Source organism: Pagrus pagrus (genome assembly GCF_965226575.1).
Source record: "Pagrus pagrus genome assembly, chromosome: 9".
NCBI lineage: Eukaryota > Metazoa > Chordata > Actinopteri > Spariformes > Sparidae > Pagrus > Pagrus pagrus.
In genome coordinates, this window is record NC_140193.1 from 21377974 (window position 1) to 21400153 (window position 22180).

The 22180-nt window shown below is 42.0% G+C and overlaps 1 protein-coding gene across 2 annotated transcripts; it reads left to right on the forward strand.

The window, feature by feature from the left end:
* Positions 1–1506: 1506 nt before the first annotated feature.
* Positions 1507–22153, forward strand: inpp4aa (inositol polyphosphate-4-phosphatase type I Aa). Of its 2 annotated transcripts, XM_084361465.1 has the most exons (24): positions 1507–1618; positions 8138–8416; positions 8528–8572; positions 9583–9701; positions 9792–9908; positions 10052–10131; positions 10222–10339; positions 11009–11099; positions 11208–11355; positions 12971–13101; positions 13403–13507; positions 13614–13722; positions 13816–13830; positions 13930–14122; positions 14591–14872; positions 14965–15112; positions 15513–15545; positions 16210–16382; positions 16535–16658; positions 16760–17027; positions 17878–17975; positions 18062–18174; positions 18254–18408; positions 18501–22153. In XM_084361465.1, the coding sequence occupies exons 2-24, from the start codon at positions 8317–8319 to the stop codon at positions 18631–18633; spliced, it is 2898 nt and encodes a 965-aa protein (XP_084217591.1). In that variant the 5' UTR covers positions 1507–1618; positions 8138–8316; the 3' UTR covers positions 18634–22153. The 2 variants fall into 2 exon arrangements, with proteins under 2 accessions (XP_084217591.1, XP_084217592.1); XM_084361466.1 differs by lacking the exon at positions 13816–13830.
* The last annotated feature ends 27 nt before the right edge of the window (positions 22154–22180 follow it).

Genomic DNA, 22180 nt, shown 5'->3' on the forward strand with positions numbered 1-22180 from the left:
GGGCAGATGGATGAAATGTGAGGTATCAAAAACCAGTTTACCTCTTAAATTCAATATGATACAATGTCAAAAAATTAAAACAACAGAATTCTGCCAACACAGGTGTTAACAGCATCCTTGGACATCTCTGATTCATCCTGTATTCAGTGTGACAGCCCATTTCCAGATGAAATAGCAATAATCATTTTATTTGAATATATAATTTTATACAAGAAATTCGACTCAAAGCAGCAAAAAGATTATAACCACCAAGTACTTCATATAACAACGATATCGAATGGACATAAAAACAGGGACACAGTGCCATAATCAATGTAAAGTAAGATGGGGAATAAGATACTATAATAATAATGATAATAAAAAGCAGGGATTAAAACCAGCTGAATATAGATAATGCAAATAAAGTTAAAAACAATGAGAAAAGAGTTGCAGGTCTGTGACAGGAAAGTCAGAGCTGGTTAAAGCACAGGTCGAGTCTGGTGTGCAGGCTACGCCACCTTGTGTTGGATGTTACCAGTTGCCCTTTAAAGAAAATCTTACACTGTATGTTTTAACAGTCTGGTTGGAGTTTTTTCTCCAGGCAGAGATGTGAAGTAAAACCATATGATAAGACAATTACTCTCAGACAGGAGTACCCCTTGTGAAATTGTGGATTATTTACTCTAAACCTGAGTACATCCATTTCCATCTCATTTTTACTTCTAATCCACAATATTTTGGAGGAAAATACTTAATGTTTTACTCTGTTGTATTTTTTACAATTGTGGAGGAAGAACTCAGATCTTTTACTTCAGTTATAAAGCGATACCACAGTGTAAAAATACAAGTACAAGTAAATGCAGTACTAATGTGAATGTACTGACATCAAAATACTTATTTATACTTATCCATATATCCAGTATACATAGGCCTACATCATCGTTTAACAAACATTTTGAAGTATTTCACAATTTTAAAAAATCTAAAATAATCTCCAGTCTAAAACTTTATTTCGATGTTTAGGTATAAATCGATACATTTATAAACACACACGTTAGCTATTTTCTTTTAAGTACTTGACCAACCAATTGTATATGAATACTGAATATATACTGTAGCTAAGCAAATATATAGCTGACACCAAACTAAATTGATGATAATGAATAATAATCATGTGGCACTCAAGATTTTTTCGTTTTGTTCACCAAATATCTACATGTGCCTGCAGGGGGGCCCCAAAAATGCCTGCCCGGGAGTAATCTGTCTATTTAATCCGGACCTGCACAAAACGGTTTGAGATTTCTTTCTTTCACACCTGACTTTGTCTCCTTGTTCTGCTTGCACAGCCTTCTATCGACAGAGCTGTTATTTTATCCACACATAGTTTAACCCACGCTTCTCCATCCACGCTCAGTCAAACATCAGGTGAGGGTCTTCTGGAGGTAGGCTACAGTGGATGTCTCTCTGCAGACCGGGCCGGCAGCGCCCCCCAGCGGACAGAGGAGGCGCTGCTGCCTGTGGAGGTATTACGTCTCGATGTGTCAGAGGGAGTCAGGGCGAGTCTCGACTGCAGACATCGTCGAGTGCACTGGCAGGATGCGCATCAACATGAAAAGAAACCTTCGCATTTCTCTGAACGGTATGAGATATTTACTCATTTCTGTGTGAGCGCGCGTGTGTGTGTGTGTGTGTGTGTGTGTGTGTGTGTGTGTGTGTGTTTGTCTTCTGACGTGACATCATCTCTCGGTTTCTTCGAGGGTGTGTGTTCACAGTGATGGATGCTGCCGTAAAGAGACGAAGAGCAGCTCGCAGCAGGATCAGAATGAGACGTGTTGATGTTCTCAGATGTCGACTTATCTGCTCTGTTGTTGTTTTTTATATCTGGTGTGTGTTTAACTGTGCTGCAGCAGCATGCAGCAGCCTCACTGGGAGAGCATCAGCAGATGTCATGACGCAATATTTGTTATTGTCCGCCTGTCAGTGAATAAACACGGATCCTCTCTAAAGCATAGTGGCTGTATTATTAGTCAGTGCTGCCATAAATAGCTTTGCGTTGGACGGCTCTGGCCTCTGTCGAGTTATTCCCACGTAGACCCTGGCAGGCTGGTAAACAGGCAGGATGACACCCTGTTCATGCAGGTTTACAGGAGGCCAGGGGGGTGATGGTGCTGTAGGATTATGTATGTGTGCAATGTTACTTATTTATATTGTTCAGTACATATTACATCTCAAACCGGATGTGTTGCTTGTGAGGTAAGGTGTCACGCCATCGCAGGCCTCCCAGCTGCTCCCACAGAGGATTAAATTTGATCCGCTGAATCACAGTTTTCACTGTTTGGAGTGTTTCTGTGCTTCATGTCTGACTGTCTGTCTTTGTCACGTCTGTCCTCTGCAGCTGTGTGTTTTTGATGGAAGATTTTTGAGAACTAAATTGAGCTGAGCCTTTCCGTCTGCATAGTGCTGCTCAAGGATCCATAAACAGTTTAACTGTGTGTGTGATCCTGAGTACATTTATGATCATCATCATCGTCATCATTATGCTGTCTGGGTGACGAGAGCTCCTTTATGCGTGACGTTACTTCCTCCCTACGTTTGTGTACGCGTGTGTGTGTGTATATAACTCTCCTCCTGGGAATAAACTGGTTTGCACGTCCTCCTCCTCTTTGATTAACTGGATCTGAAGGCAATTTATGGATCAGCCACTGTGGACTGAGTCAGCCACATGAGAGACATCTCTGCATCAACTTGACGACTGTAGATCAGACTCGAGGGACGGCAGTGGAGCTCAGCTCAGCTCTAAACTGAACAGGGATCAATAGATTGAAATGGAGAGGAACATTGGGGGTTACGTGGGGACACAGGAAAGGGAGACAGAATTGATGACTGAGCAGAAGAAGCAGGGGATGCATGAGGCTTTTGGGAGAGGTTTAAAGGGACGAGGAGAAGGTGAGATGAGGAAGAGGACATTTGAGAGAGAGAGAGGCACCGCAGTGCAGCCGGTGCTGACAGCATCTGCAGGGGGCCAGCTGTGTGCCGCCCGCCAGCCTCACTCACTAACTGGGTCACTTTGTCTCCAGACTGCCCCAGAGGACAAGGAGGACCACCTGAATCCTCTTGCTTCCTGGCCACACGTGTGTCATCTTTTCTTCTTCCTTCATTGAATCCAGAAATCCAAAATGTGTCTCACACTGGCCTGTTGGGCCTTGGTGAGGCCAGAGGTTACATGCAGAGTAGCTGGTCAGTGGTCAGGCTTTTGTTCATGGGCACTTCATCAGTGTAATCAGATGCTTGCTGGTATAAATCTGTAACAGCTAGATATAGCTCCCATTAAGCTGCAAGTAATAATGGTCTGTTAGTAACGGCTGACACGATTAGTCGATTAATTGATTAGTTGATGGACAGAAAATTAATCAGCAACTATTTTGGTAGAATTTAAACCAAGAATAGCAACCAAAATGTGCTCTTTTTCACTGTTTCATATTTTTATAAATCAAATATTTGGAAGTTTTTGTCACTTGGTGGAGTAAAATGAGCACTTTGAAAACATCACCTTGTTTTTTTTGAGAAATTGTGACAGGCATTTTATAGACCAACTGATAAACAGGTTAAATGCTAAAAAGCAGATTACTCTTGCAGCGGTATGAGATTTTCACGGTATGATAAATGTTTTTAACAACAGTAACATGGTAGAATTCAATACTGTAGATTTGCAAATGCACACTGCAGTGTTGTAGTCAAGACGACCTAAACCCAGACCAAGTCATGACCAAGACCAGAGTGTATCAAGGTGAAGATCATGGCAGGGCGAGGCCGAGTCAAGACCAAGACCAGTTCAAGTCCCACACTCACATGACACACTTAGGCGGTCTTCAAACTCATCTGAAATATCCACATTCACCCATAAAAAAAACTCAGAAACAAATGAAGATTCCTCGTTATTCACCTCTTCACTTCCATATACACTGTATGTGTGTATGTGTTGGCGTACCGTGTGAAATGTCTTGACAAAACAATCAAAGGTTCGTGCCGAGGTGAATTTTTTGTGGGGGGAATTTTACTTTTTCTACAAGCAAGCAGTCACCAACAAACAAGACAGTGTGGAGATCATCTTTTCCATGTTTTAACATCCACCTCACACAATACCATTTTTTCTGTGTTTTCAGGATGGCACTTGTCTTCAAAGAGAAACCATCATTACGTACAAAATGTATTAAATAAGTATCTCGAGTACTACAACACAAGTACACATTATGGAACACGTATGCCTGGAAACCTGTATATGGCTGCAGCCCCAGAGCAGCTAAATTGACCATTAAAACAGCCTTTCAGCTTTGATTCAGTTTATCTGGTCAGTATTTAAATGATTAATGGATTTATTCCCAAACATTTGAAAACACCCATCACTCTCGTAACGGGACACCTTCAAATGTCCAAAATACAAAAAGATTCAGTTCATAATGACGTAAAAAAACAACAACACAGAAACAGCAAATTGTAATGATTAAGACGCGGACCTTGTTTAACAAATCAGTTAAACACTTCAACAGGAAATTACTGTTAATCAATTTTCCATTCACTGATAAATCCATTAATCGACAAATCGTTTCAGCACCACTCCCGGCGGTTTTGTCTCCCTTCACACATGTAGCTGATGACTGTCAGACAGATGCACTGACGATGGCTCCCTGTGGCTTTGCATTAGATCCACTGTGGGTTTCCCTGAGAGCTTCCCACAATGCCCCAGGCAGTGGAGAGTATGGCATCCTATAAGACGGCTCCCACTGACAATGACTCCCACACAGCCTAATGAGGCAGAGCAGCCACGCTGTAATTGTCATCTGTTTTGGTCTCACATGAAGGTGCCAGAACAGAGATTAAACTGGCAGAGAGCATCACACTCACACTCCTGATCCTGTATGTGTGACTATGCAGATGACGTTGAGTGTGTGTTTGTGTGTGTGTTTGTGTGTGTGTGTGTGTGACGTCAAAACAGATTCACGTGTAAAAATAGACCTCTCTTACTGAAGTCCTCACACATGGATGCACACATACAGTTGTTGTTCTTTCATCGGTGTAAACAGAAAACATACACAAGTCAAACAAAGTACCTGATATCCCCTCCGTCCACCAGTTCTGGGTATATTTGGACAGAGAAGAAAAGGACATTTATTCCAGATGATCTCTCTGAGCGAAGGAAAGTGGATGTTTGGACACACACACAGGTACTAGAAATGCTAACAGAGGCTGACGTGCCACAGGACACGTAAACATTTAGCTCTTAGGGCCATTTGAAGCAGCTTTCAGCTCAGGTTAGATCACTCGCTGCATCCTTTTTCTTTTTTCCTCACACACCGTTTTTCTGTTTCGTGTTTCCTCCTCTGTGCCTGTCCTCTTCACTGTCCTGTGGATCGTATTTGTGCTTAGTTGTGCTTTGCTCAAGCTAAATCAGTGCACTGACAGCTTGCTTGTCTTGTTGCTGATTCTCACTGTTACATCAGTGTTTCCTCTTATAGCCAGTGTGTGCCACACTTGGCACAGCCAGTTTCCTGTTCGCTTGCTGTTGAATGTAATTTTGGCAGGTGCAGTGTCAGCTAGGTGACAACACGAGCAGTGTCGTTTTTGCATTATCAGCCTTGTCTTTACAGAAGGAGACATAGCAAACGAGTGTCTCATTACACCACAAGTACCCACTGAGAGTGCTGGAATGATAATTGTTTGATGATAATAGCTGTGTAAGACTCAAGTGGTTGTGGTTAAAGTGACAGCTTGCCTTTTATGTCATACCGCTGGCCAGATATGTGGCCAGAAGTCATTGTGACCTGGTTTCAAGTTGACTCGTCACTGTTTTGCAACTTGACCTGACAGAAAATAAAGTTTTCAGTTTAGATTTTTTGTTCTGTCTTGCTGTCAGTATTTCAGTCCGGACTGCTAGCTGCACGGCTAGCTGAGCTTACTAGTTAACACCAGCTGCAGTTAATAGTTTGTTTTGAGAGTGTATTTGAGAGGTGGCCAATTCTTACATATTGCACCTTTAACTGAAAATCAGTTATTATAATACAGATTCAATTCACTGTCATACTTTTCGAACAGGTTAGATAAACTGGCCAATAGCATCATTATTTGACAGCCACTAATACCTTAAAGCGTTACCATTACCAAATGGACTTGATAATGGTAATGCAGAATCTTGGATGGTGAAAAAGTGACTTGCCTTAACTAAGGATTCGACTTGACCTGTGACTTGCATTACTATTGCGCTTTTCCAGTCTACGTAACTGAAAGCTCAAAGTGCATAACAACACTTCTCACATTCACACACACATCTCCTGCTCATCAGGAGATTTGGGGTTCGGTATCTTGCACACAAGACACTAGGGAATCAGACCAGCAACCTTCTGATTACTGGACGACCCACTCTACCTCCTGAGCCACAGCTGTCTGCACTTTGCTTGAGACTTGGACTAAATGACTTGACTGGCAGGTCAAAATGTCCTGTTTATAAACCAAAGTATATGACAAGTTATCTGGTGAAGTTGGTTTATTCATATAGCACATTTAAAAACATCAGTCTTTGATCCAAAGTGCTTTCAGAACAGGCAGATGGGTTAGAATCTGAATCTACTGTACCTTAATAAAGTTATACATGATTGAAGAAATAAAAGGCACATAATTGGCAGTAAAACAATAATACAATAAAACTGAAGGGGAAATACTAAAAATGGTAAAAGAAGATTAGATAGAAAACAAAGTAATAAAATAGGAAGTTTCAACAACTAGTAAGGTAACGTCAAAGCTGAAGTAATAAAATACAAAGAAAAGAAAACTGAAAAAAAAAAAGACATTACAGTCAAGAAATATAAAACAGATGTAAAGAACCAGGGTGTCCTCCTGATGGCCTATAGGCACAGACCATTTCAGTGTTATTCTCCATCTCATTATTCCCTGTCAGCTGTCTACTGTCCACTGTCTCACAATCACGTTCAAATTTTCAAAATGATTAGATTGTTTATGAGATTTACAGAGAAAGTTCATGCTCTTTGGAAAAATGCAGAGTGAATAACCTGTACTATACATTTTTTGTTGAACCGAACACTTGGTCAAGTTTCTGAATTCTTAAAGCAACATTGTGTAGAAATTGACATTTTGTGCGATTTGGCGCCCACTACAGTTTCTGAGTGCAACACCACTGTGGTAAACACAAATCTCAGGTCTGTAACAGTTTGTCAGATGTAATGTAGGTGCTAACCACAAACTAATGTCATCACATCATAACAAGGTTATGTGTAGCAAACTTGTATGAGGAAGTAAACATGTATGTAACGCTGTGATCCTACCCTCTCACTGAAGTTACAGAGTGCAGAAACAAGTGACGCAGACACCATTCACCCTGTTACAAGACACTGAACCATCATCATGATTCTGAAGCTGTTATTTATGGTACAAAAAAGTTGCATAATGTTGCTATGAGGTCCTGCTAGAAGGGCTTTACTTTCAATTATTGGCACTGTTAGACACAAGGGACTTCATATTAAAAGTCTTCATACACAGGAACAATGCAACAAAAATACTGAATTCAATTTTTCAGATTCATCAAGCGTTATTTGTGCCTATGAATGACCTGGTTATCTGGAATAGATTGGCTTTGTTTACTACAATAAAAGTGAGACATTTACCTCACTATCTATCTGCCTGTGCATGTGTGTTTGACATCAGTTGTTATGAAAGAGGAACCAAGTTAACAAATAACACCAGGAAAGCACAAATAGCATCAGGAGGTAGAAGGTGAGGCTTCAGTCTGCTTGCAGTGCTTTGTATCACATCACACAGCTGTGTGAAAAGTCTCACTTTTCACCACAGAATCTATTTCCACTGCCTATATTAGCATATTATCAGACGAGGGAAGTCAAACGCTGACAGAAAACTACACAACCTCTCACTCGCTGTTCATCTCAGAATTGAGCTTCATAGCCAGACAAATAGCCAACTGACACATTAGTTATTCATTAATTTTTCCTTGTGCATTAGTGCAGCAAGCAGTTTTCTAATTTTGACCATTTTTTCTGAGCTCAGCCTCCATCAAGTAAGATGTCCGGTCAGTCACAACTGTTTCTATGGGGACGGCAGATGATCAATTTGTTCTCTTTTGTCTGTCTTTCAGTCTTATCATCGGCAAACGTCTGACAGCTCGGATCAGCACACAAGGGAAACCAGCGCACACACATCTCAGATAACTGACGTGACAGGCGAGTTTTCGCTTCGAGTCAGCTCGACATCGCTCCGCTCTTCAGCCCTTTTTATTCCATCCAAATCCATCCTCGGCCCCGACCTGAACCCACCATGTCTGGGAAAGAGCGCAGCCCTCGCCATCGGCCATGGTCCGTCTACCGGGCCAACACATTTGATCTCTCAGCTGAGATGATGGGGCTGGCTCTCTCAGGTAACTAAGTAACTGCTACCATGGTAACCCGTTTGCTTCATTGACGATGACATGGTAGGGCGTTTTTTTTTTTAAAAAGATCTCCCCCTCCTCTTTCTCTCAATTCTACAGGCAACAGTCAAGATCCAGACGAGCCTGTGTTGGAGTTCAGCGTGGGTAAGCTCAGGAATAAGCCAAAGATAAACATATTGAACGCTGAATACGGTCGGACTGTGTGTGCAAATAGTTGATCATTAACACATCTCATAGACAAATCCAACATGTCCCTTCATTATGAAACGTGGGCACTGTTTATTTTGAGTCTATCCCACCTTCTGCAGCAGAAACTCAGGTATGCACCAAATGTGTATTACTCCACAGCTGAAAATAGTCCACAACAAATTGTATTTCAGCTTGTGTAATGTCTAATAAAAACTACAGTGATTTTTAATTTTTTTTTAAAGCAGCTACAAGAAACATTCATTATGTGTTGATTCTGGCGACCCCTGTGGACAAAAGCGGGTTGAGCACCACCGTGTGTCTAAAGATGTGGCTCTGGCTAGCTCATGCATTTGTTTTGAAAGTGAGACACTTTAAGACATTTTTAATACTATTTTTGTTTTTTTAATACACAGTTGATTGCAGGATGCACAGCGATGTTAGCCTACGCATGTAGCCTACAGCTAACAGATTCGGTTTTGGATTTTATTTCCCGCAGCTTTACTCTTATAGTTCACGTTTGTCAGTCAGACACAGAAGAACATCAACTAGCTGGGGAACAAAGTGGAGCGTTTAGCAGCTAAAAATCCAGATTTCTTTCCTTGAAGTCAGAAACACAACTCAGAATGGATGTTAATGTTCCTCAATGTCTGTAAACTGCTTGCCAACAGTTTCACAACTTATACAGTGATAATATATCAGTGTTGTGTCTACAGCTTGTTCAGCTGCCTACAGTTGGCCACAAATAATCTGCTGCTGCTTTAAAGGATGAAGGATGATGGGTCTTGTCAGGGATTGGTTAAAGAGAGCTTGTTCAACCTGAGAGCACGACTGTAAACAACTGCCCTGTTTGTAACAACTCAAAAATACTGTATTATAACATCCGTCCCCTGGCAGAGGATTAGTGACCATCCCACCATTAAGTCCAACAGTTTGTAATCTCCTCCTGTGCTTATATGTCACTACAGCCTGCAGTGAGCTGGTTACTCCCTCTCTGGACCGTAAGCCAACCAGCTTCGTCGCCGTCAGCTGCACCACTCCGCCCCAGGCCTTCTGGACCAAGCACGCTCAGACCGAAATTATAGAGGTACACCGCTGCTCATTTGCCCTTTCTTCCTGCCTTCTGCTGGAGACAAAAGAATCTCACCTCTCTCGCTCCGTCTCTCTCTGTCTTCAGGGCACCAGTAACCCCATCTTCCTGAGCAGTGTAGCGTTCTTTCAGGACTCTCTGATCACTCAGCAGACTCAGGTCAAGCTTTCTGTCTACGATGTAAAGGACCGCGCGCAGGGCACGGTAACCCCCAACTCAAGAATCACTTCACTCCACTGTCTTCAAATTTCCTGATAGGAAGTGGATAAAAATCTTATCCTTTATAGTCTACACTATCTGGGTGAAATCCTCTAAATCCTCTGGCCTTGTGTGCTTTCATACGACAGATGTACATGCTTGGTTCGTCCATGTTTTCTGTGAAGGAGCTGCTGCAGGACAAACACCACAGGCTGCACCTGACTCTCAGGTAACGGGCAGACGCTGTGCCTTTTTGTGCCACTGCTTTCTAGATGTGGGTTCAGGGGTGTTTGATTTACTTGATGTCACTGTGTTTCAGGTCAGCGGAGAGCGAGCGCGTCGGGAACATCACTGTCATCGCCTGGCAGATAGAGGAAAAGCGAGAACAGAGAGCTCCCGTTGCAAGATTACAGAGAGGAGACACTGTTAATGGGAGGGTGAGCGAGCAGGGCTGGGATACTTACCTTTGCAACACATTTCTTCTCATACAAGTATAAGAAAAGCTGAAAGGATTAGTCGATTCATTGAAAAATACTTAATACTTATACTCAATGATGAGGATTTTCTGCTAATTCTGCAGGTTTTTGACTATTGGTTGGACAAAACAAGCAATTTGATGACATCACCTAAAGCTCTTAAAAATTGTGATGGCTGTGACTGCGATGTGACTTAGCCGATACGAGACTGAACACTGAAATTAACACTGAATGCTGGAAAATAAACTACAATCATAAAGAATAACTTTAAAATATGTAATTTTCCTATGTTTATTTGGGCCATTGGCTCCATGTTACTAGCTGGCTTGCGTTTTGCAAATTACTCTGCTAACATTGCAGCTATACATTTGCTAGCCAGATCGGGGCTGATCATTATACATTCTTACATGATAACTTACATACCTCTCATCAAGAAAATAGTATGCTGAATAATGAATACTTGATAATAATGACTATAAAAATTTCAGCCATAGTAAATGTCTCATTGCTTTGTCAGACTCTCTATTTGTGGTTGTCCTGTTTAACCACAGATCGATGAATGAGGAAGTTCAACACATGAAGCTCAGATGGATTTCTTTAATCTGATTTGTGTGTGTGTGTTTGTGTCAGATGGTTCTCCCTGTTGATGAAAGCCTGACTGAATCCATGGGCATTAAATCCAAGTCTTCATCTCTGTGTAAAGACCCACTGCTTAAGGCTGGTGAGTGTAACTAAATATCATCCTCCTGCACTGTATGTTTGTGTGAGAGTTTAGTAACAGGGGACCTCTGGATGCACGGCTGTGATACTATGTTTCCGTCTGCTTCAGTGTTCGGGGGCGTCATGTCTCGGACGTACCGGTTCCCCACCACGGACGGCAACCACCTTCGGATCCTGGAGCAGATGGCGGAGAGCGCGCTGTCCCTGCATATTCCTCGCCAGTTTGTCAAACTGCTACTGGAGGAAGATGCCGTCAGGTAATTGTGTTGATATTGTTGATCATAAGCTTGATGTAGCTGATATGATCTGGATATAGGAGCAGCCGGTCGCTGCAGTGCAGGGGTTCTCAATCTTTTTTGGCTTTTGACCTTTTGAGTATAAGCGGGGTCTCCCCATTTCTCTTTGACTCTGGACTGCAGTACTTGACTCTGATCTTCAGACAGTTTCCAACTTGTCTCTGTGTCTTGTACAGTCTTTGGTATTTTCCCTTTTCTTGTCTTTAATTTTGTCGTTTACAAATGGAAACAATTTTCAACAAATAGTCCAAGCGTCCTCATTTTTGACTTGAGGTTTAAATAATTGAATGTGTGCTCCTTCAGCTAAGTTGCTGCATCATTCCAAGCCCCCAGGAAGAGCGTCAGGCTTTGAAGCCAGTTTCCATAACGGCCAAACCGTGTAATTACAACATCACGTGATGCACTGGGGCCCAAAAAGACTTTTGCCTATAAGCGAACAGCTAACATTGTGAAAGAAGCGGTTGTAAAACGATGGATAATTGTTTTGAGCATCACAACCCCCGTGAAATTAATCATTTCACTATCATAAGTTAAGCCATTCAGTCCAATAAACTTTGGAAAGTCTAGAAGAGATGCAAGATTAAATCATTTTATCTCTATTCAAGTTAGCTGGGCAATGAAAACCAGAAGCAAGGCCCGGTTGGTGGAAGTCTCTAGTGTGCACGGTCTATGGACCCCACAGCACGGAAGATCTGGGTAATTTTATATCGAGGAAGGTGAGCCATTTTGGCTCAAAACGCCACTGAGCAGTTTTCATAGGAATTAACAGGGCTGCGTCTCCAACACTGTGTCCAGATTTAGTATAAGGTCCTTGCATCATTCCTGCGGTGTGGAGGCTCACGTTCAATAGAGGGAAGCGTTTGTGCCCAAGCGCATGGTGTTATTCTGTGGTTATTAATTGCAGTTACACCTACTGTCCTGTCATGCATACTGCAGCATTTTCAATCATTTTTTTGGATTTGTGTGCACAAGGATCGTTTCACAACATTGTCGTATGGACGTGGAACCTGTTGTCATGTATAGGGGGCCTCAGACTTGAATCTTGACCACAACTCTACAATCTATCACAGTTTGCGAATGAGCTGTGAGCAGTTATACCAAAGACTGATGTCTCTCCAAGGTATTTTCATTGGAATAGTTTTAGCAGCCTGAAGAGACATAACCATCCATGTTTAAAAAAAAGAATTTCCTATCTTTTTGATGTTGCAACCCCTCAGATCTCCATCGCAACCTCATTCGCCTTTGTGCATCTGCGGACTGAAACAGCTTTTCATGTCTCCCTTGTACAATTTAAACTGAAATGCGTGTGTGCATTGTGTGATATATCTAAACTGTGTATTCTTTATGCACTCTATTATGGCATCATCATTATTCCGTCAGGGAAACATTATCATTACGACTCCCCGCTGTTGCCATTCTTACTAATGGTTTCCTTTAATGCGCTTGATTTGGACCTGCTCAGCTGTTGTGTTTACTGCATAATTTAACAAGCTGCACTAACTGCAGTGAAGCTGTGAGATCATCAGAGCACCAGCTGGATGTCTAGATCGTTAATGGGTTTGTGTTTGATGTGCAGAGTGTGTGAGCTGGAGGAACTGGGGGAGCTGTCTCCCTGTTGGGAGAACCTCAGGAGGCAGATCATCACTCAGTATCAGACCATCATCCTCACCTACCAGGAGACCATAAGTGACCTGCACGAATACAAAGGTTAGGACCACAAACTATTTGTATTATTGAACTATATCTAACTAGAGCTTAACTCCTGCTTGGGACTATACAAATTGATTATCTGCAGCATCAGTCTTGATGTCCCTCACACTATTATCAATTCTATAAAAGTGCAACACAAACACAAACGATTTTTAACCTTTTTAGGTTAAAATTGTTTTTTTTAAAATGTGTGTCGTCATCTTGCATCTTTTGTTTTTATATTTGCATGTAAAATATCACATGAGGACTTTTCTCTGCCCTATTATGTTCTTCATCGCTTGTTTCTGCTCCCTGCCAGGTCCTTCATTTAAGTCTAGTACCTTGAAAGCTGAGAGGAAGTTGGAGTTTATTCCTACTAACCTGCACATCCAGAGGATGAGAGTACAGGGAGAGTCTGGCTATGGTAGGTAATCTGACTGTTGCATCAACGCATGTATGTGTCCAAGGTTTTATCAATGTTGTTTATTCAGAATCGGATGTCTTCCTCTTTATTACTGTCCCTCAAAAAGACCGGACATACGATGTCGTGACTATTGGTGCTCCTGCTGCACATCATCAAGGCTTTAAAGGCTGCGGCCTCCGAAAACTGCTGCACAAGCTCGAAGAAGCCAGGAAACAGTGAGTACAGCAGATAATACAGGATTCTTGTGGCATGAGTTTCATGCTGGTGTGATTAATTTATTCTTTTTGTACTTTTTTTTACTCAATCAGCACTGTGGAGGAAAGGTGAGATTACTTGTAGTGTAGAACAGGTGTCTTTTGCGTCTTTTTGTCATTGCCGTGTTTGCCATACTTGTTCCACAATGTATCCTCTCTTTTACGCAGCCAAAGCTCTGCTGGCCCTGGCTCCAAAGCGATGGCGTACCAGCCTCAGGATGTCGTGAAAGCCAAGGAGCTGATTGCTCAGATTAACACTCTGAAGACACAGGTGTGTTACTACACCGAACGGCTGTCTCGAGCCGCCAAGGACCGCTCAGCCAACGCTCTGGAGAGAACCCTGACCATCCTAACAGAGAAGGTGAAAGAGCTCTCAGAGGACCTGGAGGGTATCGATCAAGTGCTGTGTTTTATTCTCTTCTCTGTTTAATCTCCGTCTGGCTTTCACTGACTCCTCGACCTCGAGTGCAGCAAGAAAGAGACTGACAGAATTCTGTACAACTGATAAAACAACGCATATTCTCATTAGACTTACTGACATTAAACCTCTGTGTCACAGAAACACACACCAGAATACATATTGTTTTAATTTAAATGGATTTTTGGTCCCTTTCATTTTAATTTTCAGTGAAATAATATGAGTTGTTTTGATACCTGGCAAAAAATGTGGCAAAAACACAGAATAGACAAGATAACATAGCTAAAACCTTTTCTCTAATGTCATGGTGATGAACTTTAAAGAGCACTTTTTATGCCCCGAGTCCCTGTTAATTTAATGACTACAATATGACCGCACTCTCTCTGCCCTCCCTCTCATCTACTCCTGCAGACTCGGCAGCTGGTGACCGTGTGCGACTCCAAGCTGCTCACCTCAGCCATCCTCGCCCTGGCAGCCGCCCGGCCGGAGTTCATTAAGCAAGGCACCCCGTCCCCGTCCTCCTCCTCCCTCTCGCCCTCCTCTCGTTCCCCATCACGCTCCCCCTGCCGCCACCCTGCCTCCCCGTCTCGTGCTGCCACCTCGCCTTCTCGCCATGCAGTTCCTCTGGAGGGCAGCGACGGGTGTAAAAACAAACGCGCCTCCTTTCAGGCAGATTTGCAGGAGGAGGAGTGGGTAAGAGAAGAGAGGCCATCTGCCTCTTTTATGTCTGTTTTTAATCTTTTTTTTTAATGTTAACTCCATTTTTGTTGTGCGTTTGTGTGCAGGAGAAGGTTTGGCTGAATGTTGATAAGAGCCTGGAGTGTGTGATCCAGAGAGTGGACAGGCTGCTGCAGCGAGACAAAATCCAGAGCGACAGCAGCTCAGAGGACGTCTTCCTGCTCGCCAACGAGGAGCCGGGTCACGCTAAGAAAGGTACACGCGCACAAACTGAGAGAAACTGCTGTACGGCGTGTGATTGAGGCACCATCATGCATCAATGTATTGACTGATCTCACTGCTGATCAGAGGGTTGATGTGAATGTGTCATGAGTAACCAGAAAGCTCTTCATCATCATCATCATTGCTACTATCACATCATCCTCTATTTTCATTATTATCCTCACATCTACCACATCATCAGCCGTCGCCCTCAGCATTCTCTCACCAGACTCCTGCATGCTTTACACATCCTCACATCCGTAGATTGTTCTCGTAATCATGTTAACTGCTTTGGCGTTGCTTGAGGTTAAAAAGCTGAAATATAATGTTGAGTTAAAAGTAGAAATGGTATTCTGTTCTTACCGAAACATCCTTTACGTTCTCTCACTCGCAGATATCAGCCCAGAGGTAGAAAAGACGTCCCCAGGTGAGAACAATATTTTCTTAACAAATCATTTGATAATATGTGCTAGAAGGAGGATTAAACCCAAATGACCACTACATTATAAGAAATTACATGTATTCATGCAATTGAATTATTATTTGAAGCTGGTTATTTTTTTAAACTACCACATAATGTATTAGCTATGTGTAAAACAAAACATTTTAAGAATAGGACCAACTGTTATAACATTTTGTGTAGTGCATTTAAACAATTTTTTCTGAAAAAATTTAAATGTTTTAAACCTGACTTAAAATTATTTGTTCATTCAAAAAAGAGGAATGCACGATTTAGTGACAACAGATGTGAGAATTATATGAAGTGTATTCATGTCAATCATGGCATGTGTTAGCCAAATATATTATGATCGATCGATCAGTAAATGTTAAACAATTTTGTGCATTTCAATCATTTTAAATACTTTTTTTTAAAGTTACAAGGTAAATTTATTATAATTTTTAAAACACAAGGATTTAAAATGACCATGTTTGAGTCCTCTGTGCTACGTCAATTTTAGAAAAATGGAGTGTTGATGATGAATTGGAGTTTCACATTCATAGGAATTTAAATGCAGATGCACTTTGAATGTACAGTATCTGACCTGCATGTACTCTGTGTGTGTATATGTTTCTTACCTGTGTGTCTGCAGGTGAGTGGAGCGACGCCCTGTACCCTCTCCTCACCACGCTGACTGACTGTGCATCCCTGATGAGCGACAAAGCTAAGAAGGCCATGGTGTTTCTGCTGATGCAGGACTGCGCCCCCACCATCGCCATGAGCCTCACCCTGCAGTACCGCCGCGACGTCGTCTTCTGCCAGACGGTCCGTCAACTTTAGCCACCTTCTAGCTCGTCTGTCTTTCATGCATCTACAGTATAGTTTTAGAGAATTACTTGTCATTACACAGTATACATAAAATGCTTTGAAAACATGACCGCTCCTCACTGTATTGATATGAGTTGTGTTGCTTACAGCTGACGGCGTTGATCTGCGGCTTCGTCATCAAGCTGAGGAACAGTCTCTGTGACTCAGGCTTCCTCCGGCAGCTCCACACCATCGGCTTACTGGTGCAGTACGAGGGCCTGCTCAGCACCTACGGTAACCAAAATGTGTTTATTGACTACAATTTTACGAAGTGTTCCTGTGAAATGAATACTGACTTGTTTAACACCTCTGTGTTGACTGCTTGTCTCCTAAAGGAGAGGAGCTGGCCATGTTGGAGGATATGAGTGTCGGAGTAATGGACCTGAGAAATGTCACCTTTAAAGTGACCCAAGCGACTTCGGGTTTTGCCCCGGACATGCTGCCGGTGATCACAGGAAACAGAACCGGCTTTAACGTCAGGGTCCCGATGCCCGGGGTGCTGTTTGACACGCTGCCAAGAGAGATCCAGAACGGGATGCTCCTGCGCGTGCAGCCCGTCCTGTTCAATGTGGGGATCAACGAACAGCAGACGCTGGCTGAGAAGTGAGTCACTGAGATTAGATGGCAGGAAAGGTTGAGGGCTTCAGGACAGAAAAGAAATGGAGAGGAGAAAGGGCACACCAGAGGAAAAGGGCAATTTTGACTGGATAGGTTCATTTTTAGATTTTGTGGTAACATTTTAATTTCATTTTTTAAAAACATTTTTCTCAAAAACAACTTATAACTACATATAGTTTCTACTTTCTGTTACATTCTTAAATCTATTTTATATCGAAGTTCTTTTACCAAATAATAAAGAGGAGTTAACTGAAATGAACGAGGTGCGTTCGAAGATTATATACAAATCAGGTTGTATATGTTGGCAACTTCAATAGAGTTAATGGGTTTTTATATATATATATATACATATATATATATATATATATATAGTCCACATACATTTTTTGTTTGTTTGTGTATGTATATAGTCCTTTGATGTAGCACAAAGGACTCAAACATGGTTTTGTTTTTTTAAATCCTTGTGTTTTAAAAAAATACAATAAATTTACCTTGTAACCTTAAAAAAAGATACTTTGAAGTATTTAGAATTATTGAAATCCTCGCACCACACTGAGAAGTAACGGCTTGTTACGGTGATGCCTTCAAAAAGTTAGATAACCAATTACAAACAAACGCTGAGAGAAAAAAACTATGGCATAAGTTTTGTTTGGGGGTCATCTACACAGAGTATGTTATAAATTTGGTGAGGATTGGATAAAATATGTTCCAATAGACTGTCACAGAGTGGGAGATAGCCACCACATAATAGTCAGAAACTTGGAACGATGTGTCTTTTTACAGAAATGTGTGAGAAGAAGCTCTGATAACTCTGATATTGTACATGTGTGTCCAGGTTTGGAGACACGTCACTACAGGAGGTGATCAACATGGAGAGCATGACACGCCTCAGCTCGTACTACGACCAGTTCAAAGAAGTCCTGCCAGACGACTGTGAGTTTACATACAAACATATATTAATCAGTAGAAAGATTGTGTTCTTTTTATATTTAACTCACTCTTCTCTGTTCTCTCCTCAGGCCTGCCTCGCACCCGCAGTACCACCAGTCTGCCCGAGCTGTTCAAACTCCTGAGCCAGAACGTCAATGCCAAGAAAAGCAAGAACGTGGAGATTTTGTGGCAAGCAGCCGAGGTAGACTCGCTTCTTGTGTCTTCTCTATACACCCCCCACACATTTTAAAAGCTCTAATCACTTTCTCCAATCCCTAAAGGCATGTCGGCGTCTGAACGGGGTGCGTTTCACCAGCTGTAAGAGTGCCAAGGACCGCACAGCCATGTCTCTGACCCTGGAGCAGTGCCAGATCCTGCAGCAGGAGCACGCCCTCGCCCCGCAGGTCTTCTACCAGGCCCTGGACTGTATGCGCAGGTCAGCTGATAATGCTAAAATATGTTATTGCTCATGCTTCAGAAGCTCATTTAAATAAATAATAATGACACAAGGTTTCTGTTTGTCCACAGTGAGGGCTGCAGGAGGGAGAACACCATGAAGAACGTTGGATGTCGTAAATACGCCTTTAACTCTCTCCAGCTCAAGGCCTTCCCCAAACAGTATCGCCCTCCAGAGGGGACGTACGGGAAGGTCGAGACCTAAGCGGACTCCTCGAGCTGGAAGAAACCAAAAGACTGAAGGAGATAATGATGATGAGCACCACACAAACAAAAATACCAACACAAACTGGAACAACAGCCCTTTGTTTTGTGCTTAGTCACTGTTAAGATGATTCATGTCCAAGTGCCAGTGCTACTCTAGTCTGTTTTATAGCGGTTCCCCCTCTCCTTCAGTAGAATTAGTCACACACGGCCACTTCACAGCCAAAATCAGTAACGATATGGCTTTCGGTCTTACATTGTAGCCGGTGTGCAGACAACACTGTTGGCTCCAGTCCAAGTTGTAGCATCAGGAAGTGTACGACTGAGTCATTTACCCTGTGTCCCTAGAAATAAGATGTGCAGATGTCTCAGTCTTTAGGAAGATGATGTCCGACAGGTATTTGTAACCTTGCTGCTTTCATTTGAATTAATCAGTTTGTTGATTTAAAGTTAATTTATTTGTCAATCTACAACACGAGGACGCACGATGGAATGCAAGTTGTAGTGCTACACAAGAGGGTTAAAGGGTAAGGCCGTCAGTGTTTATTTAATTGTAAACAAATCCCCTGCAAAGACCAACACCGCCAATTGCTGTGTAGCCAAAGCCTGATGAAGCTTATATATCCATCATAGCACTCTACTGTTATCCAAAAACTATTAAAACACACCTGTAGTATACGATGAGTCAAGCTTTCATACACTATGCTTCTGCTGTAAAAATCGCTAGCGCATCAAATGTGTATTAATCCGCCACTGAAAATAGTCCTCCACGAATGTGCTGTTTGCTCACGTTTGAGTCACATTTGTTATCAACAGCAGTGCCCAGCTGTTTCAAGAAGTGAGAAAAGAGTATACTTTTTAAAAAATTCAACTATGTATTATAAAGACGTGTGTGTTCAATGGGAACAAATGGGCTTCAGGCTGACAGAGTAGGGAAGACAGAAACCAAGAGAAAGACGGACGAACGCATTGTTGGTTTTGGTCCTTTCGTGGGATTTGTTGACATCAAAAAACAAAGACACGAGGCAAATACTGCATATGTTTTTATCATGTGTGGTCAATAGATTGTTTGCAGTCAGGTGATTCTGATGACACGTCAAATCCAGATGGAGGGCGGAAGTGAAAAGCAGAGTTGACGAGATGGAGGGAATCCAGTTTGTCTTTGTTGCTACATGTTGTTGTGCAAAGTCAAGTCAATTGTATTTAAATTGCTTGAAATCACAATCGCGTTGCCTCAGTGGGCTATACAATCTGTACAGCGAATGACATCCTCTGTCCTTGTTAAGTTATGGGGTGTACCCCCGATGGGGTGTCTTCCCGATGGTATACAAATGTTTGGGCAACTGTGAACGACACAAACCATAGGCATTTTGCGAGTTTGTGAAAGTGTCCCCACAGATCACAGAGGAACCCTGTCTATCAGAACATGTATCACAACATGTATCACTACAGTATGTATCATGAATCACTTCCTGCCCTCCAACAGCAGTTTGCTCCATAGCAACGGACTGACGTGACATCATATGCAGACAAGCTATTTTCCTGCAAGAGGTGACAAATGTAAGCTAAGGGTAACAGCAGCAAGCAAGCGTGTGACTGTGCCATCTGTGGATAACAAAACATAAAGGTCTTGCTGCCATTTGGAGCTGCCCACATGTGAAGTTGAACTTGAAGCTTGAGTCACACGATCAGGTTTGTCAAAACGAATGCCTCCGCCTGTTGAGATACTTCTCTGGACCTATACTGCTCTGCAAAGTGACAGCTGTTTAAGTCAAAGCGCTTATTTTGTTCATTTAAGTGCTTTTCACCTGTTGTCTGTTTCCCTCCCACTGTCTCAGCCTCTTCTCATCTCTCTTCTTCGATCACATTAATATTCAACAACACATCACTCTCTACAACAAGCACAGATCTTTAAGAAGTACACATCTGACACTACTCTGTGGTATTTATTGTCATTTCTGTTGTTCTTCTGATGCTACGCTGGAAGCGTCGATGGGGAGCTGGTTCACAAATGGTGGGCTTCAGAAGTGGTGCATCATATTATTCTTTAAATCTAACATATCTTCAGATATTTAGGACTTTTCTGCAGGTTGTATGCAGCACTGTAGTGGCACGATAGCCCTTCAAACTTGGGTTTTTATTTATTAAAAGTGTATGTTCTCAGTTTTACAGCACTCAGTTGAATTATGCAGAACTTTGTGATCAAAATTGCATATAAACTAAATTAATTTAACTTGCATGAAGACTTAAAAAAGAAAAAAAAACCTTCTGCTTTTTACCATAGCAATTGTATACGGTTGCAATTGAGAGTACCATTGAGCACTTGATAGATGTTTTTAAACCGATATGAAATAATGCATATTGCATTATTCTGCCGACCGTCAACAACACCTCTTCTGCTGTCTGTTTACCAGCTCCGGGCTCCAATGTACCTTATTGTACAAAACTTACAGAGACAGTGGATTTTATTTTGAAACTGTTATTTTGCTTACAGGTATTTCTGTTGATATGGCTGCCAAATGCTGTTATAGTTTTATCCATTGTTATCGAGTAAGTTATGACCTTGTTCTGATCAGTTGTATATGCACCAAGGTTAGACAGGGGAGTTTTGGAGATGCCTGCACCCCCACAGAGAAAGGAAGAAAAACTGGATGATGAATAAAGGCTTGTCAATGCCAAGCAAGTGTGATTGAGTAACTTAATTAGAGATGTTATGGTTTGTGAATTGAGCAACAAATATTCCATCCTCTTGAGTTTGTCTTCAATCAATTGTCAATCAATAACTGACAGGGAAGGACACTACCCCTTGGCCCCAGAGCCCCAAGAAGCTCCAGATTCGATGTGTGTATGGTTTGTGGAAATTTAGATAACTGCAAAAATGTTTGGGAATATGCCCTAGAAAATTTCAATATCAACTGAAATCAAAAAGACTAAGTCCGGCATAATTACCTCGTCTCTCTGACATGCTGGAAGTTATTTAAGGTCACCAGAATCCGTTTACTAATGAGATGATAAAGGTGTAATTTGTCTCACCATAACAGGGTTCAAAGCTATCAGGAGAGTCCAAGTCCAATGTCAATTAGATATATCTGTTCACACCCACGCAGTCCTGGGAGCAGGGCCACCAGCTGTTTTTCACAGCAGACATTTTGACTTGTCATTGCAGGAAAAGCACAGCTGTTAATACCTACATTACCACTGGCTATGTTCAGTTTAAATGTACCAGTAAGTCATGCCAGTGTGACACTTAGCCAGCATGACCAATACCAGGACCCTGAAACCGAAGCAGCTAAATGGAATTCAGCCATCATTGCTTTATTATTTACACCTGTGACGACCATATGTGGCAAGTCAAAAAGTCTTACAATCACCTGTGTGGGTTAAGCACAGTGCTTCTCTAACTTTTTCTGGTGTGCTCCCTTCAGATGCTAATAGAAGTTAATGCCCCCACCCTACAATTTTTTATCATTCATTTACAATGATAGGGGAAGCAATAAAAACAATAAACTAATAAAAATGGATCCAAGTTATTTTGTCAGTTAATTTTC

Coding starts and splice junctions, on each gene's coding strand:
- inpp4aa (XM_084361465.1), top strand. CDS start 8,317: ATGTCTGGGAAAGAGCGCAGCCCTCGCCATCGGCCATGGTCCGTCTAC. Junction 11,356..12,970: donor CTGGAGGAAGATGCCGTCAG/GTAATTGTGTTG, acceptor TTTGATGTGCAG/AGTGTGTGAGCTGGAGGAAC. Junction 13,508..13,613: donor ACAGGGAGAGTCTGGCTATG/GTAGGTAATCTG, acceptor TCCCTCAAAAAG/ACCGGACATACGATGTCGTG.